Source organism: Akebia trifoliata, chromosome 8, assembly GCF_017979445.1.
Source record: "Akebia trifoliata isolate Shusen 1 chromosome 8, ASM1797944v1, whole genome shotgun sequence".
Classification (NCBI taxonomy): Eukaryota; Viridiplantae; Streptophyta; class Magnoliopsida; order Ranunculales; family Lardizabalaceae; genus Akebia; species Akebia trifoliata.
The window spans coordinates 49,115,042-49,141,846 of NC_141382.1; the positions used below are offsets into that span (position 1 = coordinate 49,115,042).

A 26,805-nucleotide genomic window follows, 5' to 3' on the forward strand; every position below is an offset into this window, starting at 1 on the left:
GAGTGCCATGGAAGATGCACTCTCTCAAGCACTTCAGCACTTGCCATGTATTAATGCACTATTGTGTCTAAATAGAGGATTTACTAAGCAGACTTCAACATCAATTATATAAAAAAATTCACTAAACTTTCCTCAAAATTGAACAATGAAAAAATTGTCTTGAATCCTGACTTCTGCCAATGGCAAGATGAGCTCGCTATGCTTCAGAGCTCTAAAGTTTGAGATATCAATGAGATCTGTTCTAAACATTAAAAAAAAAACTTCCTTCTCTGACGAGAATACATTGACGCTTATGTCTTCATCATAGTTGCTATTGGTGCATGTGTAGAACAATCCATATGCTTCAACATGTCCCTCTTCATGTCAATATGATATCTTCTGTCCTTACCAAACTGGAAAATTCTCTCACCCACAGAAAATTTCCTAAGAATGGTCAGTTTAAGCCCACCTCAATTTTCCCTTTGAAATGGTTTACTATTTAATGCTGTGGCCAAGAGAGATATTTGACGCTTTTAAAATGGAGAAATATAAGAGATAGATGGCGTTTATTATAACAATCATCATATCAGGTTAAGTTTTATACATTTCATGTGTAGCCATAACCATAAATTATTACTTTTAAAGAGGCAAGTCTGTATAATTGTTTATTTGCATATTGAACTTTGCTTACCAATGCCATCCTTTAGCTCTAATTGACATGGTTTAAAATCAATAAAAGTTAACTCAAAATCAAACAATTTAATTCAACAGGATCCACATGACCCCAAGACTCGACTTGAGACAACATTTAAAAATGGGTTAAATAGGAGGTTTTTATTTTGAACTTTTAAGCCCTATACACTACACAGTAGGGTCAAAATTGCCCATCCTTATTCTGCTTTTGGACGCTTCTAATTGAAAGTATCACACGAAATAAAATATGAGCACTACAATCTGTATTTGAACCAGATTCAAGCCATAATCATTATTAACTGGATTAACTATAGGATTGAACTACTTAATGATCAATAAAAAACATGATTACAATGAGAATAGTTAATATACATAGCATGGTTGATTACATACAAACACTAGACTCAGCAAGAAAATTCAAAAATGTCAGATTGAACATGATACATAAACAGAAAAAGCAAATGAACCTATCATCAAATCACGATGTGGAGCGCATTGAATCGTAGAGGAACTAGAGAAGGAAGTTATCTATCATGTGAAAAACCACATCAGCACCGTCTGAATTAATCCAATAGCTCTTCACCTGGATTTATGTGGAGTGGACATAAGAAAAGGACCGTAAAAAACATCAAGCATTTGTAAAGATTGGTTAATATTTACAAAAGCATTAAAAAAATAATGTATTTATTATGCAAAGGAAAATGGTGATGTGCTTGCCAGTCATGTTCGAGAAAAGAAAAAGGGAAAACATATGCAACAACACTCGTGTAAATTATGCACGACCGATCACAAATAAAACTTAAATCTATGAAAGGTTTTTATTTAAATGATATACTGAAGTCTATATTGAAAAGCATATTGAAATAATATAGCAATAATTATTTTCATTGTTCTCAATACATTTCCTCTGGTTTGCAGAGACCGATAATACCAAATATGGAAAAGCATTCCAAAACCTCAGTGACTTCTGACTATATACCAATGTTATCTAGTTATGGGTATTGAACATATAATTATTTTCAAAATTCTCAAATAATCATTTCCTCTGGTTTGCAAAGAATGGTGTTACCAAATATAGAAAAGTAGTTTGAAAACTTCAAAGACTCTGGAATATATACCATGTTACCTAGTTGTGGCTATTGAACGTCAAATATAGACATGAATCCAACAGCCAGACTAGCTCAACCAACAAAGATCATAGGATAAATTTAGTTAATATTCTAATATTAACATAGACCAAAACTCATTGAGTCTGACACATGCTAGGGTGTTCTCTGGAAACAACCCCGCTGCATCGTAGCCCTGGTGAGGTGATAAGAGGACAATGGTTGATTAGGGAATCCTCTAAATGAAGTTTTGCAAGAATGTCAGACTATGACGAGAAGAAGCTGGAGGAAAAAAAGATTTGTTTGGCCACTTGGAATTTAGGGATTTTGAACGATAAGGAGTAAGAGTTGGATGACATACTGATAAGAATGGGAATTAAAATAAAATTTATACGTTAAATAAAATACAAAGGAGATCAAATCTGTGGATGTACCCATCAAAATAAACAAACAAAACCTTAGGACTCACTCCAAATGTATGTGCACATGTGTTGGGAGGGGAGGGGCAGTGTACAAAATTTTGTGCACAAGATGAAAATGCTAGAAATGGGTCGGTAAATTGATAGAGAAAGAAGTGAACAATGGTGTTAAGTTACAAGTAAAGTGATTACTTTTGTGAAATAAACAAGTGTTAGAAAATGGGATAAGAGGTTCATAAAAAACAACAGTTCTAAAACATCAATGAGACAAAAAGGTAAAAAATTATTAATAACAAGGTCATAACGTATGTAACCATTATCATAGTAGAATTTATGTGCAGTAGTGCATATAATTTGAATTTACAAAAAAGAGGAGGCAAAGTGGCACATATTTTCATGGAGCATTCTACTCGTGCCTAGGCACCCCACAGAGGCGTTTCAGTCTTTATGATCATAAATTGAGTGTGTATCAATAAAGACAGAAATTTAAAGCTACTGAATAGAATCACTTGCCTGAATGGTATTGTGTGCAATATATCTCTGTCTACTTTTGTAAAAGCTAACATCCACACGTTCCCAAGATACACTAGTGAGACCTCTAATCATCTCCTCTAAAAATAGAAAAAGTGTAAAAAATAAAAAAAAATCCATTAGAATCCAAAACATAGCGGATGAAAGATGAAGTGTAAGTCCCTCGCATATTCTTCATACAAGAGACGATTGGCAAATTTCTAAAGATCATACTAAGCCATTATGGGCCATGAATTTTTTTTTTCAGAAATGAAAAGCCAAACTATACAGAAAGATACGAAATGGGATATAGGGAGAAAAAGTCATTCTGCCTATTTTAACAATGCATAAACCCAAAAGGTAAAAAAAAAAAGAACTACCCATGTACAATTATCCTATCTAAAAATATCCTCAAAATCTGCCCTTTTCCTTCTTTCCAAATAAGCCAACAAAGAGAAAATGTTGGTAAACACCCGTACCCTTCTTCTTTTTCAAGTAAATGCATTATTAGCCTTCATTCAAATGACTCATATAAATTTAAGGACTACCCAATACGTACCTAAGAGTTGAAAAAACACAAACCACACTTCTCAACATAAAAAGGACTATGATTATTGAATATCAACATCCAAACAAAGAAAAAGAAAAGAAAGAAAAATTCCACCTTAGAAGGAATTACACCCTTACTGCCTTGGAAGGGAAAGATTGTATGACCTTGGAAGGGAGCCTCTCATTAGGAGGGGAAATCTGGAGGAATTTTTCTTTTTTGAAATATAGTTCTTTTCTCTCTTTTTTACATGTGAAATATATTATAAATAAAATTAATGAGATATTTTATTATTGAGTTTAATTTAACTTTTTTCTTAGTTCAATGGTTTTTTTTAACTTTTAACTTTTTACTTTTCAATAATATGAAAATTAAAATGGGGGTTATCATAAAAATAAAATAACATGGAAGATGTTCAAAAGAACCAAAAGCATTGGAAACCAAAAGAAATAGATTCATAACTTTTAGCTTGGTTTCTTTTGTTGTTTCTTTATATAAATGTATTTGTGTTTCTTCCTGATTAGCATGGCCTAGTTAACTTATTCACAATCGAGTAAACTGTGTCAAACTCAACCTTCTTGGTATGACTAGCTTCAGTTCTGATTAAACACCTTGTCCTAAAATACTCCATGGTTTTATGCCACAAATGGATTCATATGGCCTACAAGTCATCTGCATAATAAAGTCAAGGACCCAAGGCACTAGTGCGCCATTTCCCCAAGAAGCAATGAACCACAGAATTGGACTGTTCTACATATGAATGATTCACCATACAATAGAAATAACTTTTGATACTCATAAAATTCATTTAGGACGTCATTTAACTGACATTATAGCTTCTTTAAAAAAATATATTAAGTGTAAAGCCGATTATAATGTGTTCTGCTAAATGATTTACGAAGAAAAAATGTTTTAATTTGGTCTAACAAAAGAGGAGTTAGACAAACCTTCCAGATCGACTGTTTGGCCCCTGATATGGATGTCTTCAGAACTTCTTCGTTCGACATATACAACATGTGGGTACTTGTCATTTTTTACAAGAAGATGGGACTGGGAAAAAATAAAAGGAAAGACAACTTTTATGGATTGGAATGGAAACCTTAAAGGAACAAGAAATAAATCCAGGATATTGATGACAAAAATATGAAAGAATACTTTCATATGGAAATCAAGCAAACCTGTGGTAGCTCATGCTGACGGCGGATTGATGATGTTCTCCACCCGACCATATCTCATCATTAGTTAAAGATCACATCCAAATTTGGCAATCACATAAGAAAAGACATCATAGCTTTTGATTGTGAATCTGAAGGAATTGAGAGTTTCAATAGGTAAAGGATACGATCATAATTTGCATTGGCATATGCGACACGGCGCTTGAAAGAGCGTAAAGCTGAACTGTAGAGGACACATGGATAGATGATGATATAATTTTACGAAAGGTACAATAATTCAAGTTTATTCCATGAAAAATTTCAGGAGTGCAACTCAGGCTAGGTTAAGTGGGTAAATATAAATTTGTGGGTTTAACTCAAGCTCATCCACTATTGGCCTGACCACAACCCCAGTCTGAGTTGTCCCATGTCATAAGACCTGAGCTCAACAACAAGCCCATGGAAAAGATTTCAAACTTGCTCATGGAAAACAATTCAAAATTGAGCTGAAATTGATACTTGCATGAACTTTATATCATAACTGTCATTAACCATTCGAAGGAGAAGGGGGGGCCTCCCATCATCCTTATCAGTGAGGAAAAGATGTCTCCCAGTCCTTCCAACGATCCAATGTGCAGTTTGAGATGCGCTTCTCTCCAAAAATGGAAGACCAAAGAGGAATGGAAGCTACGTAAACAACATTAAATATAAGAACAGAGATCAGAACAAGGAATATCTACATAAGAATCCACAATTCTCATAAATTTCAATTGCCTTGGATACATATAAAGATAGAATCTCTAATACCATGTAACAATAACCAAGAATCAACTTATTAAAAACGAAAAGTTAGCATTGTCGGTAGTCATATTGCTTGATAAAGAAATAACATCTGAATAGTGCACCACTAAACTTCACAGTATATTTTGCTTTCATAGTATCTTATGCTATGTAACAAGGACACCCAAATTTTGTTTGTATGATTGTAATGAATACAAGTTTTCTGAATGTATTCCTTCTTTCTTATGTACTTAATATGAACCATGATATTATACAAAATATGCCTCAACCTGTGGAGTGAACTGCAGAGATGTGTTGGATTATCGAGTTTGGGGGGAAATTGTGTTCGACACTTCATAGTGTCGGACACCGACATGTGTGTACATGTCTGTTAGACAGATTCATGGGATTTCTAATTGTTCTAGTTCTAATATTCATATGCTAGCATTTATGGCATTACAAGTATATAATATTGTTCAATGCTTACTACTATGACGGCTTTTGGCTCCAAAATAAAAAATTGTAATATATAAAAAAAAAAAAGTTAAACGATAACAAAATGAAGGACAACACTATTTAAATGATTTTGATGTGTTTTGTTTTCTTAAATTTCTCTTCGGTTCATAGTGTTCTCCAAATGTTTTTTCTTTTGATCAGTAATGTTTTCCAAATGTTAAAATTGGTCGTTTCAAGAATACAAGAAACTTGCACACCCACAATATGATAAACCAGTAACTCAATAAAATTTACATGGACAATGTCTTAGACTTAAAAAAATATAAAAATGCAATAAAGCCACATAAATGATGGAAAAGTTCAAATTAGTGACTGCAGACCTGTTTATTTCCCCTTGAACCCAGATGGGGTGTTGCAAATGTTATAAAATTCAAGGGTTCCAATCCAGCAATTCTGCCCTTATCAAACTGTTCTCGAGATTGTAATGAATAACTTGAATGTTCTTCACCTGAGTATTTCCCAGTAGGAACTGGAGATTCTCTATCTGGAAAAGGTTCATATAGCCTTCCAACAGCATACCTTGCTACCAGGCCACCCAATGAGTGAGCCACAAAGGAGATTTTTCGCACCCCAGGTCTACGTCTAACAACTGACAATACCTACATCATAATTTCATAGTAAATAAGAACAGTGAACTTGAGAACACTAAGAATCACAAGGAAAAAAATGAAATGCACGAAAAAAATATATATATGAACAACCTAGTTAGTATCAACTACCTCTTCGGCTAACCTCTCACCCATCAAGTCAACACCATCAAAAGTCAACCTTGATGAGTTGCATTGACTGCCTGCTTGAAAAAGATCAAGTCAAAAAAATAAAAATAAAAAAACTTTTGGGGGTAGTTGAAAATAATATATCCACACAAAAATGTTGCCTTGGCAAAATGCCTTCAATAATTTGGATTTACTACTAGGTAGAAAATACTGGTCATTAAATTGCAGACTTTACTAATTCATGGTTGGAATGGGAAATTTTCAAATAAATGATGAACATCACATAGAAGCTGATGATGCAATCAAGAAAGGTAATAGAAAACCCACCAGCAAAAGCCTGTGAAACACATCAACTGCATCCCAAAGATTACCATGAATCAAATCCATGGGGAAAATAAAAATGCATGGTTTAGTTTACCATTTAAAGATTATGGATGTGCTCGGAAGATCGGTGCAACAGAATAACAGCATGTGACTTTGGAGATTCTGGGTCTTGTTTTCTTTTGATGCAAATTGAACAAAGATTTTGAAGGAGTGTTCTTCGAGGATTTTGTTTTTAGACGGGCTGAGCTTTGCCCTTAGTAGCTGGTTGCTTTTTTTTTTCTTTTGCACTCTTGTAATCTTGGAGGACCCCTCATCCTCCTGTTTTGGCTTTTAAAAAATTTATACTTATAAAATAATAATAATAATAATAACAGCATTAGGGAATTACTCGGTCCAATATACACAATAAAGCTACTAGACTGTTCTGCAAAGTAAAATGCAGAAGACCATGAAAATATATAGTTTCAGAAGTACGAAAAAATTCAACAAAAAATTTGATTGAATCAGAAAGAGGACTGTAGTCTAGACTCTAGAGCTGTCCACTAAACTACATTCAGAGAATCTCCTCCACACACAATCTCAAAAACCGAAGGAGATCAAGAGCACCTAATGCTCTGATACCATGTGACAGATTCACGTTGAGAAGAAGGATCAATGTAATATGAGTCAGTGAAGGAGTGGGGCCAGTTGATCAGTATAAAATAATAAGGATAAGGTTGGTGCTTAAACATAAGGACCGCCCCCATGCACTAACTCAAAGATGATAAGTGATCTTTCTCTTCCGTGGCCTGGGAGTAACCGAGCTTCCGCATGGCGCTCTTGGTCAGCGTTTGCTTCTGTTCCTTCCGTGGCAGTTCTTTGTCTGAGCTATCTAGGCTCGATCCGTCCAGTCTCCATCGTAGTCTGATATTCCGAGTTGTAATTGGAATTGCTTGAAGAGGTCGGGTCTGTCGCAGGCCTTGCTTCCCATCTTTAGAAAGGAGAGCCTATTGTCCATTCCTTATTACATCAAAAAATGCTCAAGTGCCTATATTTCTACACTGTTGGATATGTTTCAATAATTTATTTGAACATGATCATCAGGTATCTGTTCAGCTGCCCAAATGCTTGTGCAGAATCCTTACAATGATGGCAAGTTGACGACAAAAAAGGAAACAATATGTATAGATGAACACTCACGATGCACGATAACTTTGCCTGGAAGCTTTTTCACAAACTGTTGTGCAGCATATCTCCAATCGTCCGCACTGAAAACATATAAAAATAAATGATAGTGCATGGAAGTTTGACTTAAAGTAGCACATATAAGAAATTGATCATATTTGTAAACTAGTTCAATATAAAAGAATGGCACAACTAGAATCCAATGCATATTACAAATCTGTGTCCATGAGCAAGAACACTCCACAATCCATACAGCCTTGCTAAATAGAATCCATTTTCTACTGGGGAAACATTATCTATTTCTTATTTTATGGAACAACGTCTATAGGATCTACCATTCCTACAGTTTAATGATATATATTTGGCAGGAAAATACCACAATATAAAGTTTCGCTGTAAGCAAAAAAGTCATCATTATCAAAGGCCCAAAAACTTGGGGTTGACTGAACTAATCATGTTCCATTCGATGATGTGCGCATAAAATTCAGAATAATAATATCCACTCCATTGATATGGCAGTGTGTCAAGTTTGCAAGGGTTTCAGTTAGATTGATTTCTTATACCTTCAACCAAAATCAACACATGATTCAAGGTATTAAATTTTGATTTCAGTATCTTCTTCAATCAATTGGAAATGGAAATATTTCGTCCAATGTGCATTTTAATACAAAAATCGTGAAAATGAAGGAATATTGAGAAGATTGTCATTGAAATTGTACGAAATGATAAATCATACATGGAAACACAATTACAAGTCATAAGACTACAACAACTATATAGAATGTGAAAACAATGATCAATAATATTTGGCAATGTGTTGGTGCAGCTATTTGAGAAGTCAACAACAAAAAACAACTATATTTTAGATGAAAATGAGAATGGTAATGTCACATTAATACATCTTAATATATATATAAAAAAACACTTAGATGAATAAACTATTGAGAACCATGTTATGGCCCCAAAGAGATATAGGCTCATAACATACCACCACGTTCCACAGTCAAAGTCCACAACGGCCCACTCTGAGGTGGTTTTTACTTTGGAATTCTTTTTTTGGACCTCCATGTCTCCCCCTTCCACTAATGCCCTCGAGTGTCTACTTTGTGGTGGCTTTCACTTTGGTATCCTTCCTTCTGGGCCTACAAGTAGCCCTTTCCCCAAGTTGGTCCTTCTAAAGTTTGAACTCGAGATGTCAAGGTGGCATTGAAAACAAAAGATTAACCCAGCCAAATACACCAAAGGTACCTAGGTGTTAGTGGTGCGGAAATTTAAGCATATCTTTTTGGCATTGTAACACACTGCCAACTTCCACAGCGACCTACTCTTGAAAAGTCATCACCGCATCTTGTTGCAAGAACACAACCGACTCATTGAGTCGGTAGTGTGAGTTGAACTAGTGACAACCTAGCAACAACTGAGTTTGCGAATTTTCTCTTTAAGTGTGACAAGGGTGAGACCAACAATTGTCTTTTTGAATGTTTGAAGAGTGAGATCAACTCATCATGAATTGTAGGAATGAGTTAGTGAAATCTGAGTTGACAATAAAGGCCAACTCAGCCATACCTAGTATCTAAGAGGCAAATAGGGTGAGAGGTTGTCTATTGGCTGTAACTAAAAGTCACCTCTTTAAATCAGTTGTATAGGTGTGTAAAAAATACCAACCTGATTGATTCAAGTGTGAGTTGGAGAGTCAAAGAGTTGTCCTGCATAAGTTGTCATGACATTTGGGTGAGTGAAGATGTGCTCGAGCAACTCTACAAACACCCCCCACCCCCGTTTTGTAATACATCAAATTTTAGTGAATGAGATTTTAAATTTCTTTTCTCATCTTTGTATTTCTTTCTCTGATACCAATTGCAAAGTTGCAGAGTGGAACTTCAACAACGTCTCCTTCTTCCTCGTCTCATACAAATTCCAATAAGAATTCTAACAAGGTTTGAGATGAAAGAGTTGGGGGAGTTTCGACATTTCCTTGGATTAGAAATAGATCGATGTCAGAAAGGACTATTCTTGTGCCAGAAGAAGTATATAGAAGATTTGCTTATACCAATACGCAACTCTACGCACTCTATGGTGGCTTTCACTCTGGTACCCTTCTTTCTAGCCCCCTAGGTAGCTTATACAAACCCAACCAATACGCCAAAAATACCTAGAAGTTACTAGTGCATAAAACAAAACACATATCTCTTTGAGGTCGTAACTTACTATGCTCACGCATTATTATGCTTTTTTTTTTTAAAGTATCTATAAGTTAATTATTAACATATCCAACATATAAGTAAATTATTAACATATCCAGCCCTTACCCAAACTCAGACTCAAATTTAAAATTTGAGTAAAACTATCACTTTTGATGCTCCAATCCTTGAACTTATAGCAAACTGACTTTTTACCCAAACTCAAACTCAAATCAAGGGAGAGTTTGAGTAAAACTCAAATCCCAACAGTCAATTTTTACGTAAGAAAATTATTTTTCATACTAAGTAAGTTTCAAATATTACTAAGGGTCATCGGGCCCATACAGATTACTACATAGACAATCCAACATTAGAGCCTTTTAGATTTCATGGAAAAACTCCTATTCAAAAATTAAAATCTGTTTTGGACTTCATCCAAGATGTTGAAAATGGATGGCTACCAAATTCCCAAATTTAAAATTAAATTTCAATGGTGAAAATTAACATTTTTTCTATTTTTTTTCCAGAGTTTCTAAAATTTTGTCCTCTACAACTCCGTGGCATTGGATAATGTTTTAGGATGCCACAATGTGAGCTCAAGACCCTTAATAAGATTTGAAATTTTACAAAGTAAGGTCAGCCTGATTTTTTCAGATTACCACTGGAGTGTTTCATATCAATGAAGCTTTTACTCAAACTTTTACTTAAATCTGAGTAAAAATTTGAGTCATGTCTGGAGATGCCATTATGCTATTGAATAACCAAATTCAAATAGTGGTTCTAAAAAAATTGAATGAGAGAGCATGAAAAAGGATGGTTAATTTCCTTTTTGACTCCCATCCGTGTGTGTGTGTGTGAGAGAGAGAGAGATGTTTACCTCCCAATTATGCCATTAACCATGATGACGAGGTGTTCGGGGAAATGCCTAGCCTCGGTTGCTTCCACCGCATACCAAATGTCTGCGCCACCACCACGACCGCATGTCTCCACCTTCCGACCCTTGAAGCATCCTATGTCTATCATTCGAATCAAATCCATTTTATTTTTACTTCTCTCCCCCCAAAACATTTTCGATTCCTCATTTGGTTTCGAACGAAACCCTAAATTGACGCTCCACATCTCTCGCGACTGGCAGTGAATCTGGGTCCGGATCCGTAACTGGCATGGGCATGTGCAGTTGATCTCCTTCGCTCCCAAATTAACGGTCCCAAACAGAGAATTGGCGCCAATCATTCGTGGAAGATTGAATCGATTTTCGAAAGTGAAGATTGAGAGGAGAAATAAAATTTCAAAGTTTAGTTGTTAATTTGAGAACTGAGATCTCTTGAAAGTCTAATAGAGGGAAAAAAAAAATTAGAAAAAGATTTCTTCAAGTCATCGCTCTAAATAGGAGACTTCTATAAATAGAAAGGAAAGAGCGTTTTGATACAGAAGTGAAAAAGCGCTTTTGATGTTTGTTTGATTTTCGATTATGGATTGGAGAAACTTCTAGTAATGGACAATAATGGGAAGGAATGCGTCAAACAGTCCTCGTGGACGTGTTCAAAAGTCAGAGAGAAGGGGAGGGAATGGAAAATTGTTTTTTTTTTCTCTTTTAGATTTTCGATTGAAACACCAATTTTTTATTTGTAACACACTAGAGAAATTAAACGTGGCACACCAAATAAATATTTCTATGAAGTACTTTTTTGTCTTTACAATAAAGAAAAATTACTTAAAAGACCCTGACAGAGATATTTATTTCTACATAATCTCTAAGTTTTGTGAGGTAGTTTAATAGGACATTTAATAAACTTTTTATTTCTTAATGGTCCCTTGTCATTGGAGAACTAATTGTCTTTTTATTTATTGTCGAGTTCACCACTTTTTATTTATTGTTGAAATTGACATTTTTTTTTGTCGAGTTCATAATTTTTATTGTCAAACTCACCATTATTTATTATCGAGTTTACCACTTTTTATTTATTGTCAAACTCAACAATGGTAAAATCTATTCTTTTTTAATTTTCAAGTTTTTTTTTTTTTTTTTTTGCTAAAATACATGGAAAGATTGACTAAAAACTTGAGATAACAATTTGTTAAGATGATTTCAACTCAAAAGAATCATTCTGGATCAATTTTCATCCAAAATAAAGAAAAAAAAAGTGAAAATAATCTTATTTTTTACCTATATCTTCAAAATATTTGAAAATGTTTTTTTTTTCCTTCTTAAATCATTTCCGACGGAATGGGATCTTTGAAACTCGATTGAGATGCCCAAAAATTCATTTTTTTTTGTGAAAATGATGAATTTGAATGGTTAAGACATTCAATAGTGAGAAATGTGGGAGACAAGGTCAAGGGACTCTCAAGAGAATAAAAGTTCACTAAATAGACTATTAAGAGAACGCCAAAAACTTATGGACCACTTAAAAAAAAATCTTACCAAGGCCCTTTAAGTAATTTTTTCTACAATTAAAGAAGAGTAAAATATGGGAGAATGTAAGAAAAAAAAATAATGATAAACTGACATCCCTCCATTCTCCTGATGTAGCACGTGCATAGAATCATGGATTTTTTCTTGAGATACACAATTACACATTATCATAAATATATGCAATTATGTATCCCGAGAAAAAAAATTATAATTCTATGCACATGCCACGTCAGGATAGTGGAGGGGGAGTACGTTAGAGAGGGAGTTAGAAAATCACGACTAAAAAAAATTGATTATCTGACGTTGAAATCATTTAATTGTTGAGTTACAAGTTAAAGTTAGTGTGACAATAATCCTCTTTTTTTTATAGTCTTCAAAAAGTTAAGACTTTAAGAATATTTAATTTTATTTAATTCTTTGCACATTTTTCCTAAAATAGCTGTTAGATATTTAATTTTAAACGACATAAATGACCATCATGTGAGATCAATAACAGTAAATTCTCTTAAAATGAGGCCAAACGTGGCACTGAAGTAGTTTGGATGACATTTAATACATTCTGAGGTTATTTTCTCTCTTAATTGACCTAAAGTTTTATAACATCTATTATTATATTTATAATGTAAAAATTAGAGGAACTTGATTCGTGGATTCCTTCATTTACTGCTTTTGCTTCACAGTCAAAGAAGCGAAAAGCGGGGTTCGAATCTACTCCGCCATTGTCCTTGTTTTCGATTTACGACAAACAAGTCGGCTGTTTTTCAACACGTGGCTGTTGAAAATTGGCGTTTTTCATTTTCTTGGAATTGTTCTTTTTTACACGTGATGATTGGGAAATAGAATCGTGAAACACGTGGGTGTATTCGAACTTCATTGATTTCGAATATCACGTGTTAGAAAATAAAAGAAGACCAATTTTCACGTTGACTAATTACAACGATTGTGTGAGCCCATCTCTACTTACCCGCAATTAACAATCAATAAGGAAATGAAAGGGACCCCACCACATGATCTCTTCTCCCTGATTTGATTGGTTTTGGTCAACAAACATCAGCCACACCACATGTGGAATCTAAACTGTTGCGAACGGGTGGACTCAGCCTAACTCGTTCAAGCCCTAACCCAACCCTTAAAGAGACAAGCTGATCCCCTGCCCGGATGAAAAGATAGTGACGATGATAGTTGTGGAGGGTAATTCTCGGATATGCCAACACGTCGCCCATATGAAATAGTTATCGACCTACCAAGTAACTCGGAGGTTAGACTTCATAGATATCACCAATTTACATAGGTCGGAAAGATGGGCTGGATAGCACTACCATTGATTGACAGATGTGACAACCCATACCCTGACAGATTGGTTATAACTACCTCAGGCCTGTCAGGGTAGTTGTAACAATCTCTGCAATTAACAAATTAGAGAGTAGTTTAACTACTCCGAATCAAATCATCGAAGCTGCCAAACGAAAATCACAAATCAAGATTCCTATAAATACCCAAGGGCAATTCAAGTTAAAGGTGAGAAAAAATATATTCTGGAAACTCTTTCATGACTCGGCACTAATTCTAACTTGATCATCGAAGTGGTTCTATTACAGGTACCCCCGAGCTAGGATAAAGTAGTGCAAAAATCTACATCTACAATAGCCCACAATCATATGAGGCCATGTGGTGAAGGCTCACATGATGGTACATGTGATCACAGCATCAAACCTATGAGATAGTGACATATGGGGAAAAAAAGAAATACATTTCCGTTGGACACTTAGTATAATGTTTGATATTATAATTATTCATTAAAAAAATATGTGATAATATGATGATGACAGTAATATTGGCATAATGCATTATAATAAAATGTATTGCGATCACCAAATCATTCTCTATAAGGATTTGGTAAGAATCATAATAGAGAAATATCATATCCAGCTTTGTGTTGATCATCAAAGAGAATTCAATTCTATACCACTCTTTTGTTTTTTTCATTTTGAAAATTGGGTATCCCTGTAGATAGTGGATTGGGCATGTTTCTGATCTTTGCCCAGTTCATAGACCATGGTCTTGTTCAAGGATTAGTCCTGCGACACGTGCAAGGCCGCACATCACACACATCAAGTAACTGAGGGCGCAACCTCGCGAGTGGCCCCTAAGGATTTAATGCTCGTATTAGGTATCAAACTCACGATCTATGGGCATTAACCGCTTATTGATCCGAAATTGCCATTAAGCCAACCCCTCAAGATTCAATTCTATACCTCTTTATGGTATTAAGATAGATGATCCACCAACCAGTGCTATCCTGAGAATCCAACTTGAAATGTGGTTCTTCCATTAATGGTGGTAACTTTATTAGTGGACCATCATCTTTTTATTTTCTCTATTACGTATATTTTTGAACATACTATAGAGGATGAAATCCCTATGCTTTCGTAAATTGTCACTTGTCATATAGGGATTTTTTTACCACTCCCTACTTTCAAGGAATTTGAGGAAAAAGACTTTGAATATAAGTTCAAAGATGGTCCTCTTAAAATCACTTGGGAATACAAAAAGGTCGAAAGGTCGGGAATCTATTTAATTAGAAAAAACAACAAAACCAAGATTATCCCAAACTCTGAAAAATCAAGGATAGACGATGTGGTATGGAAGGAATTCTTTTTTGAAGAATTGTAAATTGAACTAAATCAAGGGAAGATCCCATCGAAAGGAAACTTTTTAAAATGATGGAAAGTTTCTAAAAGGATAAGGATGAATCAAGAAAGGAAATCAAATACCCAAGAGTTTTGAAGGAACACATTTCAAGGAACAAAGATTTGTTGTTTAGAATTTTATGTGCTAAGCTGATGAACCAATAACATGACACCATGTATATAAAATGAGCAAAAGTGATTGGTTAGTAGATAAATTTTTTGGAATCAGAATCTATCTCTTAAGTATGAAGTTCAAATATGAAAGAAGCATTAACATCTCTTCTAATTTCAAATTGATTAATGTTGGAGTGACCTCAGTGGGGACAAACTATGGACATCTTGACATGGTGGCGCCCACACGTCCATAAATGCGTTTTACTCGTATCTTGGAGAAATGCATGTACATACATACACAACAATAAGTAATTAAGTACATCTCTTTTTTCTTTATTTTGTTGGGGTGGGTGGGGGAGTGGGTGGAGGGGTAGAGAGATGATGATGGACAAGGAGGAGTAGCAATATAATTTGAAAGAGTCGTGCTGAAGTGACCTTAGTGGGGACACATAGGGGACATCTTGACATGGTGACGCACACATGTCCGTAAAAATGTTTTACTTGTATCTTGGAGAAATGCATTTGTGGATATACACAGCAATAAGTAATTAAGTACATCTCTTTTTTCTTTATTTTATTTTTTTTGGGTGAAGTAGGTGAGTGGGGGGATAGAGAGATGGTGATGGACAAGGAGGAGTAGCGATATAATTTGAAAGAGTCGTGCTAGAGTGACCTTAGTGAAGACACATAGAGGACATCTTGACGTGGTGGCGTACACATGTTTGTAAATGTATTTTACTTGTATCTTGGAGAAATGCATCTATAGGTGTACACAACAAAAAGTAATTAAGTACATCTCTTTTTTCTTTGTGTGTGTGTGTGTGTGTGTTTTTTTTTTTGATGGGGTGGAAGGATAGAGAACAAAAAGTAATTAAGTACAAGCATACACAGCAAAAAGTAATTAAGTTCATCTCTTTTTTTTTTTTTGATTTTTTGGGGTAGGGTAGAGAGATGGTGATGGACAAGGAGGAATAGCGATATAATTTGAAAGAGTCATGCTGGAGTGACCTCAGTGAGGACACACGGGGACATTTTGATGTGGTGGGGTGCACATGTTCGTAAATTCATTTTACTCGTATCTATAGGCATGCGTGGGCCACCACATCAAGATGTCTTCCGTGTGTCCCCCGCTAAGGTCACTTTAGCACGACTCTTTCAAATTATATCGCTACTCCTCCTTGTCCATCACCATCTCTTTATCCCCATCCCACCCACCCCAAAAAAACAAAGTACAAAGTACAAAGAAATGTACTTAATTACTTATTGTCATGTATCAAGATCTATGTGCTTAACCAAGCTTGAGTTCTAATATCATAAAGATGAATGAGACTCAATTGATTTCCTTATATAAGATTTACATCAACTCCAATAGGACTTATATACAAATTGTTAGAATCCTAAACAAACAATCAAAAAAAAAAAACTCTAATTTAAGAAACCTAATCTAATATAATAATCTAGAAGATGTTTTTGTGCGTCACTGTACATCTTATGATTTTTATTCATGAAAAGAATGACCACAAAAATGTCTACTTCATTGACCGAACCGATTTTTTCTATGAATTCTGGCTGGACCCGATCAGACCACTGGTTCGGTCCAGTTTTTAAAACACTTGGATGTAGAGATCTAATTTGATTATTAAATTTATTAAATTAATATTTCACACAATCATCAACCAAATGATTGATAGCCATTTTGGCAATTAAGTCAAACCAACACATTCATTAACGTGACTCCCACCAAAATCAAGAGCTAAGCAAGTGAAATGATTCCACTCTAACTCTAACTCACTAACAACAGTAATTAAAGAATATGTAATGATGAATGGTCGCGGTCATCGTATGTGGTTGAGTACAGGGCTGACATGGCAAGGGCACATAACCGCACATCATTTTTCCTGTGTATCCCAACGAAAATGATCTATGGTTCTATGCCCTTACCATGTCAGGTGCCTACTTAACCGCGTGCATTCACCACGACTCATATTTAAAATCAAAACCAATCTCATAAACAAACAAACAACTACCCTATAAATCACTTTAAATTAAGTCCAATTCTTCACCAATCCCCAGACCATAGAATCTCAATCTTTCTTCTTCCATGGATTCGAAAGCTCGCTTTTAGGAACCTTCGTCTTCTTTTCCTACTTCACTTTCTTAACATTATCCGACTCGACCCACAAAGTCTTGACCCAAATTTCCCTTACGTCGAGTATTAAACACCACCCCAAGCAACATAAGTTTTGGGGAAGTGGTAAGAATTGGAGTCCTTCAGATGCTATTTCTGGTTGGGATGCTGAAAAGAGGTTCTATAGTTAGAAGCAGAACAGATGCATTCAGAACCGAGACTGTCTACATTATACACAGATGGTGTGGAGGCAAAGGTTGAGAGTTGGGTGTGGTAGGGTCAGTTGTAAAAGTGGAGATACTTTCATCATTTGCAACTATGACCCCCACGGTGATGTTATAGGTCAAAAGCCATTTTAAGATGAGAACCATGGATTTGGTGGGTCCCATTTATTGAAGGTGCCTTCCTTGGTCCCACCTTCATTAGTGATGATATCAGATATTGAAAGAGATGCAATGGTGGCTAGAAGAGATGGGTTTCACCAATTTGGGGGAAGTTTTTTAGTTTATCAAATTAATTAGTGTGTTAGATTTTTTAGCTATTTGAATTTTTTAGTAAGGGTACATTTAATTGCACAAAAAGTCAGGTGGAAATTGAAATTCTGTGAAAAATTGCTAGTTTCAAGTATTTGGTGCATAAAAAATTAGAAAATTACGGGAAAAATAATTTGCCAACACGTGATTTCTAGGAAATAAAATTTGAGTTTGTATGGAAGGAAGTAAAAGATTTATGTTTGATTTTATTAGGGATTTAATGTCTTAACTTTTTTCGGCTTTAGCCTCCTTGAATGAGTAGGGTGGGGCCCTTTATAGACTCAACTTACCGATAATAAAAAAAAAATTTGTGAGATTAATAGAATATCAATATTAATGATATTAATTAAATCATAACATTGATTTTTTTTAAAAAATGAAACAAGCTATGAAGATTGTGCTAATTCCTCCAAAGCATCCCATCTCACACAACATAATATATCTCTCCATGAGACATGGGCAGTAGTTATCAGTTAAATAACCGGTTTCTAGAATTCGCCAATGGTGGACTCCACCAACCCCTCAAAATCAACAAAGACAAAGCTCACGGGTTCTCATATTCCCCCCCTCACGGGTTCATAATTCCCAATCACATTTTGCCAAAACTTTACTAAATAAATATAAAGAAATCTCTATAGCCAATAACCACACCACATAGTCCTCCCTATCATCCCCCCCTCTCTCAAACATGAGAACCACTCTATTTCTTTTCTTTCTCTTCATCTCTCTCACAACCTCCATTCCTTCCACTCTCTCAGCTCAAAAACTCTCTAATAATGAAACCATTTATAGAGTTTCAAAGCAATTATGTTGGGGTTGCATTGGTGAATCTCTACAATTTCTATTTGCTCACAACTTGGTTAGAGCAGCAAAATGGGAGCTCCCTCTAACATGGGACTTCCAGCTCGAGAGGTATGCGAGGTGGTGGGCTGAGCAAAGGAAAGGAGATTGCAAATTGCAACATTCTTTCCCCGAAGGAGGATTTAAATTAGGGGAGAACATATATTGGGGCAGTGGCACGAGTTGGACCCCGACCGATGCTGTTAGTGCATGGGCTGATGAAGAGAAATTCTATAATTATGCCTCTAATACATGTGAAAGGGGTCAGATGTGTGGGCATTATACCCAAATAGTGTGGAGGAATACTCGACGAGTTGGATGTGCTCGAGTTGCGTGTGATGATGGAGATGTGTTTATGAATTGTAATTATGATCCCGTAGGTAATTATGAAGGTGAGCGGCCATATTAAATATGGGTTTATGATGTAATTGGTATTAGTCTTTATATTGGTATTGGTGAAGTTAATAGGTGCATAGGATCCAAATTTGGATTAATGTTGTAGTTGTGGTGTGGATGTTTTTAGTTATGTGAAGTGTTTCCTCTATTAGATTTATTATAGAAACATATATATGGGTTGGGATCCCTAGACTCATGAAAGTGAACTCATAAGTTCACATACAATCTCAACCGTGGAAATACAAATACAACTGTCAGGATTTATCTTTGAGATTTGTGCTATATTCTAGAGATATATATTTTTATCCTGGCCCTTGTGAGTGAACATATGAGTTTCCTTTTCATGAGTCTATCAATCCTGACTCTATATATAATGGTGTTTGGAATCTAGTAGTTGGAATCTTCTGCCGACATACTGTTTTTATTCTATTCTTGCTTTTACATCCATTTCTGATCCTAAAAAAGTTTGATTTCTTTTTTTTTTTACCTCGCAATCTGTAATATCACTCTTGTTATTCCACTTATGGTCGTAAAATAATTCAATTTCCAATTTTTTAGAGAATTCTATTGGCACCCCAATTAATTACTTAAATTAGTAATCGTTTCTTGACTATAAGTTAACTCACACCATTTATAATAAGAATGAAAATTTTCACATTAACATTTTCTTCATAATATTTGTCAAAGATTTAAAAAAAACAGCCACAAATTGCTTCTATTGGCAATAATCCATAAAAAAGAACAAGTTGATATCAACGACAATGTCTACTTCGATCTCTTGATGTTGATCACCGTACTCTTCGATATCTCTCCTTAAAAGAGAAGAAAATATCTAGACCTAACGTTTTTTCTAAAGTGATGGATTGATATTCTCACCCTAATAATTTTTGAATTTTTACATTTAGTTGGGTGTAATATGTAAAAGTTGGGGTACCAATAGAAGTTCTCATTTTTTTATGATTCTCCTGTTCCCAACATAGAACTGCTTTAGGACACTTCCACTAATTAGGGTTTGGAATGACATATAGAAAGTGGGTTGTAATTATTTTAAATTGTTCATGAATGTGAGTTTGTGGATAGCATTAGCCCTCTACCATGAGTCACAAATGCTGGCAGAGTGGTCCAGAGTTCAGACCATCCAATCGATGGGCCCTCTTGGGTTGGCTATGTCCAAAAACACAGCTAATGAATTAAATATTTGGACCCATTGGATTAGCTGAGTCTAATATCACTTGTTCTAATGTTGTAGGGATAAAGAGCCAAGCTAACCCAATGGGCACTTGAGACGAAGCCCGCTTTTGATAGGGTTTGGTCTTGTTTGCACCATGACCTAATTTCAAGGTCTAGCAAGATTAGATCTAGGGCATAAAATGGGTTGGATTTTATCCGAAATTTCGAGTGACCTGAATTTAGAGGGTTTGGACCATTGGAGTAGACCCGAATAGAAAATGGGTTGATGTCCCTTGAACCAGATCCATCTCTATATCCGTCTAGATCCGAATGATATATTACTTTAAAAATTATATTTTTTACATTTTTCAAAATATCTTTTTTCTACTACTTTAATATAATATGAATTCTTATAAAATAAAATAATTGTAATAGTAAAATAGAATAGCATAGCAATTAGAAAAGAAATGTAGAATGAAAAAAATGTTGAACGGTCCGAAATTATCCAACCTAAATCAAGTAAAATTCGGTCTAATTGGGTCTGGATTTAGTGAAAGCAAAATGGTTTGGATGTAGTTTTAGCTAAATAGGATTCGAAGAAAAATTTTGGATATGAAAATACTCTGATCCGGCCCGAACCCGACCCATTCTAAACCCAAATTAGATCCCAATCAAGAGTAATGGTCTGTCCTGGTCATACATCATTGGAAATTGTCTGGCCTAGATCAATCTTGGGCCTACTTCCTTGTATCTGGGAGGGCTAGGTTGAGCTGGCCCAATCTCTTTGGCCGGCTACATTGCACATACCTTTGACCCATGAACAATTTTCCATTCATGGTTGAAAAACACCAAAAATCAGCCTGCAATGATTTCTAAACAATTGTTTCACATTCTTTTCTTATTTCTTTTGTTTTTGAATAATGGGCTTTATTTCTGGGCTTTTCGGAGAAATCCGAGCCAATGAGCTAAAACGCTCAAATCAAACAGCTACAATCAGTATGGTCTCTCACCAATATAATTACCTGGGGGATCATAGTTACAAGTAATAAAGACACCCCTACCACCATCACAACTCACCTTGGCACACCCTACCCTCCTCGTGCTATTCCACACGATCTGCGTGTAATGCCCACATTGACGTCCCCAGTAGCAAGAATTACTCCAATAATTGTACCAGCGTCGCTCGGACGCCCAAGCGGTGACTGCATGAGCTGGTGTCCATCCGTTGCCACTACCCCAAAATATGTTCTCTCCATAAGGTCCGTTGGAGTGCTTCAAATCACAGTCTTGACGCCTTTGGTTTGCATACTGCTCTGCATAATGAGCAACGCCCGAGTCCCATACCAACGGTGGCATGCCCAATGCCAAGCGTGCCGCATTTTGGGGTGCCAAGAACTGGTTAGCTAAGTTTGGATATTGTCTTTGGCCAGCGTCGGTGTGGTTACATAGGAAGTGCAAGAGGAGGATGGTGATGGTGCCATTGCACCGGACCCAATTGGCCAAATTGGCCATGTATAACTTCTTAGGGTTAATTTGTTGGGTTGAGTCTTAGATTATTAATCAGATATAACTTAGTACTATATATGTATATAAAAGGTGGTTGGTTGTAGGATTTTGAAATTTCTTGACATTGGGGGTGGCACCCATGTTCGATAATGATTGCCACACTTGTTTTTGTGGGGCAAGACTTTGAATAATTTACTCTATTTGTTTAAATATTTTGTCAACAAGTTAGTTGGGTTTGAGGGAGATCAAGAGAAAGACATGGTTTTAATCATTCTTGTTGAGGGAAGGCATCAAGCCTTTGGAAAATCTGTATCTAGTATCAGACCATAGCAGATGTATAGATCCGTGAGCCAAAAGTCAAGGTCATCATTAACATTTTCTTGAGATTGATACAATTGTGAATATCGAGGATCAATGGATCATGAGTAGTTTTGACCCATCCAGGTCCTATCTGTGTACTACATGGTACATTTTCAAGCCCACTGATACAAGAATGTTTGGCCCATCACTTCACCCTGCAATCACACTCCAACAAACAAGTTAGCATATATTTAGTAGAGTAACAAATTTCTCGATAAAAAATTGCATGCCTATTATTTATAGTCCTTGATCTTATTGTTATCCATCTTTTTTAACTCATCATATCTAATTATTGCATATCGTTTCCAATACTTTCGACTCTATTAGATTTAATTTCCTTGTGCATATTGGACATGTATCAAAAAATTTCCAATTACTATTTACTTTTCGAATCATATAAAGAAGTAGTAGTTAGTTCATACTGTAATCACGCACCCTGGTGACTTCAAAATTTCTATGAGTCATATTGATGATTTTCTAGTGCATGTTGACTCAAATGGTTTGGGCATGATCAACGAAGACCAATGACAACCTCAATTAGCAAAAATATTCAAGTTATTAAAGATCCTAAATGAAGACAATGAAAGCATATACAAACTCACTCTCAACAAAAGATTTGGCTTTGGACATAGTGGAACGATGGAACATGAATCATTTAGTCAATCTCAAATCTTTGGGATAAAGCTTTGTTGTTGTTGTTGTTGAGCCTGATTTCTTTTAACAAAAAAAAAAAAAAGGCTTATCAATTGTCAAAAAGCTCATTCTAGATCCATGTATTATTGATTGTCGTTTCTTTCATACGCTAAATTAGAATCCAATAAGTTTTGATGGTTCTAGCCTTAACTGATGTCTCTTCTTAGTTAGGTTAGACTTATTTACACACACACACACAAATACAGAAAGGGAGTGTTGTGTGACAACCTCATCAACACATCCATTACTTATGCATGATCAAAGCGGAAAATCGACAAAGGTGATTAGAATTTTATGGCATTAGATTAAAGAAAGGTAATTTGATTCTAATCAATTAGAAGGTGAGTATTAGGGATTATATTGTGCATTGCAATGATGGTATAACAACAGTGTATCCCCATAATGGCCATGGTTTAAATTGGTATCAATTACTTTTGATTACATTAATTTGGTTGGGTTATCTTTTTGTAGATAATATAATTTTCTAAACAAATCATTCTCAGGGCTAAAGTAATTATCATCAAATTATTGATGAATTTCATTTTATATTAAATATAAGAACAAGCAATTTATAGGAAGTATAACATGGACTTCACTAGATGGGATTAGGCCACCCTTTCTTATGGTCACACCACATAGCTTGATAAATTTTTGTTTAGTTAATCATAAAATTGTGAGCTTGGATCCCTAGATCTAGTGATAAATGCAGAAAGACAAAAAATTTGATAGCTATTTAAATCAAGAAAACACAAGATTTATGTGGTTTGGCTAAGCAGTCCATCGATGAGAGATGAGAGGGTTTTACTACATTTTTTGAATGATTACAGCCCTAACCTTTATACATTTAGGAAGGAATGTTTAGTATTTTTTAAACAATTAAGTGATAGTTAATCTCTCGAACTTGTATGAAGGGATGCTTGCGACGGACTTTCAAGCATTATTTGAAGGAATTAGTTAATGGATCTAATTCCTCAAGGTTTGACACTCCAGTTACTATTCAATACACCATAAGCTTTGAGATAACGTTTGGAGAATCCTTCACAAATTTGAATAAGTTTAACTTTGAGGGTCGCTCGCATTTTGAGAGAAGATAATAAAGTAGCTGATGCTTTAATCTCATTTGCTTCTAAAGATCTCTCATGAGGGGATGCTATGGGTGTGCCCAATTTCAGATTCCGTACTTTATAATTGTAGGAGACGCCCCTAAAATTAGCACCCAAAAAAAAAAGTTACTAGCATGGATTCTAGTTAATTTGTTTGATATTGATTTCAAGGATATATATAATTATTTGGATTGGGTATTTTACTTTTATCATTTTCAACCTTTGGTCTTGCTTGAGGTTGTAACCCATTACAAGAGTGACCCCAACTGAAAAAAAAGTACTAGAATTTCCTTTTTCCAGTAAACTTCAGTATTAATTATATATGTTTTCCTTACTGATTTGGGACTAGGGTTTGAAACTTATACAACTCATTTTTTTAGACTTACTTTTGCTTTCTCTTTTCAATTTGCATAAAATGGAAGCTCTCTCTGTTGTTTTCAACCGTGTCGTAAACTTTAGTGATTATCTTTCCTTCAATTTAAGTCCTGAGTTTTCGTTGATTTGCATTGAGAAATGATTTTAGTAGATAAGCAATTTCTTCCATAGTAACATATCGGCGTAATTTCTGTTAAAAAATTGTGAAGGGAACCATATATACCTCATGAATCTCTTTCGAGCTTCCAAATAGCAAGAGCATTCAACAAGGAGGAGAAAGACTTAAATAACATATATAGACAGTGAGAAGAGCATTACACATTCTTATTCACACAATTTACAACATTAGCCGGCATATAGGGTTCCTTATGTCTTCCTCTCCTACTGAGCGCAACAAACAAACTCAATCTCTCCCCATTTCACCATGCATGGATATGACTATAAATCATAGCCTAGTACATAATCTTGAAATAGTCCCTCAGGCTGAAGAACAGATGATGAGTCCCAAGAATTCGAAGAAGACGATTTCGTATCAAAATTATTACCCCACCAAAACATGCTCTCTTTAGCGCCATCCATCTCTTTGAAGCAATCGAAGTCGTTTATATGATCTTCATGTTCTACAAAACCACCTGTTTTGTTATAAAGTATGTCGCTAAATTCGGCTTGAATGCCAGGTACCAATTGATGGGTCATGTTTGAATATTGTTCAATGCCATTTGATTTTGGCATGATAGCAATGTTCATCGGATCAGCTCCAACATTAAACGTAATTGCCTTCTCTAATTCATCTTGATTTGGGTTGATATTTGCTGAATTAGCCCTTTCATGCTCAATCGAAGCATTTTGTAATTTTTCGAATTCCACATTTTGACATGGTTCAGTTTGAGTATTAGGGACAACTACTTGCATCAACGCTGGTGGGCCATCAATCAATCCATGATTAGCCTGCATGGTTTTTTCTCCGAAGGGATGCAACTTAGGCCATAGTGCAGGATTGTAGAACGAGAAAGGATTTTGGAGGCTTTGAAGTTGCATATGGAGGTGCAATCTTTCAAGCGCGGAATTGCTTAAGGTATGTGAATAATTGTTGTCTTCCATCCTATTCGCATCTTTAGGGTCTTGATTTAGTGGAGACATTCGTCGGGATGGAGAATCTTTATGCCTTCCAAGTAATTTTTTCTTCAATCTGGTGTTCCAATAGTTCTTAATGTCGTTATCGGTCCTTCCTGGCAATTGTGCTGCAATTATGGACCACCTGTAGTAGTTTGAAATTTAAAAGCCATCAGCCCCAACATACAACATCAAATGAAAAACACTATATTTACTTAGTAAGATTTACTAAAATGAATAATCACATTGTCTATCCAACATCACAGCCTCTAGATTTCATAGAAAAACTCAGATCCATTTTTTTTTAAATGGATGGCCACAAAGAACTCCTAAATTTAAAATTAAAATTCAACGGTGAAATATCATGGATCATGTTTTTGGATGCTACAAGGTGAGCCCAAGGGCCTTTAGTAAAGGAGAAATCCTTACAAACTTAGTAAGGATAGTCGGACTGAAATCAAATTCATAATAAAGGTTTTGATATATAAAGTGTGAAATGAAGAAATCAGCCAACAAACTAGCATCAATTGGAAATAGTCAGAAATGTAAGGCATTCTTCTTTAATTAAAATAAGTTTAATTTATGAAGAATTTCACTACAATTCTACATTGTCCATAACTATATAGACTTCTATGTTACAACAATACAACTTGTTTACTAAAGGCCTATCTACTATCTAAATCAAGTACTACTTTCAGCTGAAAAGTACTTCATAATTGATATATATATATATAGAGAGAGAGAGAGAGAGAGAAAGACCTGCTGCCAATACTAATATAGAGGCTGCAGATGATATTATCTTCTTCTTCAGAAAATCCACCATGTTTGATGTTAGGCCTCAAGTAATTCAACCATCGCAGTCTACAACTCTTCCCACATCTTTTAAGCCCTATAAATTTATCAAACGAAAGAGATCATACTTATCATCTGTAGAACTTGCATATATAATACCTCCACATATATATCTACTTAAAACAAAGAGGAGAGAGAGAGAGAGAGAGAGAGAGAGAGAGAGAGAAAGAGAGAGAGAGAGAGAGAGAGAGAGAGAGGGTTTACCAATTTTTTGAGGAAGAGCAATCCAGTTGCCTCCAGTACCATACTGTTCAATATAAGCCTTAAGCTTAGAGTCTTCTTCAGGAGACCATGGTCCTCTCTTCACGTTTGCCTTATCACAACAAGGAGCTCTACCCATCTCTATATCTTTCTCTGTGCCTTTGACCGTTTGGAGTAAAGGAGAGAGATATCTTGAACAGAAAGATCTCTGATTGTTGGAGAAAAAA

General features: G+C 35.3%; 4 protein-coding genes across 4 annotated transcripts; 1 reads left to right on the top strand and 3 right to left on the bottom strand.

The window, feature by feature from the left end:
- Positions 1-1,001: 1,001 nt before the first annotated feature.
- LOC147397455 (putative lipase YDL109C) lies at positions 1,002-11,595 on the bottom strand. Its single transcript, XM_086449145.1, has 10 exons — positions 10,966-11,595; positions 7,924-7,991; positions 6,424-6,494; positions 6,025-6,303; positions 4,932-5,095; positions 4,597-4,652; positions 4,433-4,485; positions 4,202-4,304; positions 2,711-2,808; positions 1,002-1,255 (listed from the first exon to the last, which is right to left on the bottom strand). Exons 1-10 carry the CDS (start codon positions 11,319-11,321, stop codon positions 1,184-1,186), a joined length of 1,320 nt encoding a protein of 439 aa, XP_086305271.1. The 5' UTR covers positions 11,322-11,595; the 3' UTR covers positions 1,002-1,183.
- Positions 11,596-18,599: 7,004 nt separating this feature from the next.
- Positions 18,600-19,411, top strand: LOC147397456 (CAP (Cysteine-rich secretory proteins, Antigen 5, and Pathogenesis-related 1 protein) superfamily protein). Its single transcript, XM_086450822.1, has one exon. The coding sequence runs from the start codon at positions 18,658-18,660 to the stop codon at positions 19,216-19,218; it is 561 nt and encodes a 186-aa protein (XP_086306948.1). The 5' UTR covers positions 18,600-18,657; the 3' UTR covers positions 19,219-19,411.
- Positions 19,412-21,368: 1,957 nt separating this feature from the next.
- Positions 21,369-21,907, bottom strand: LOC147397457 (pathogenesis-related protein PR-1-like). Its single transcript, XM_086451097.1, has one exon. It carries the CDS (start codon positions 21,885-21,887, stop codon positions 21,369-21,371), a length of 519 nt encoding a protein of 172 aa, XP_086307223.1. The 5' UTR covers positions 21,888-21,907.
- Positions 21,908-24,691: 2,784 nt separating this feature from the next.
- Positions 24,692-26,805, bottom strand: MYB36 (myb domain protein 36). The gene is made up of 3 exons (XM_086451062.1): positions 26,582-26,805; positions 26,285-26,414; positions 24,692-25,670 (listed from the first exon to the last, which is right to left on the bottom strand). The coding sequence occupies exons 1-3, from the start codon at positions 26,715-26,717 to the stop codon at positions 24,851-24,853; spliced, it is 1,086 nt and encodes a 361-aa protein (XP_086307188.1). The 5' UTR covers positions 26,718-26,805; the 3' UTR covers positions 24,692-24,850.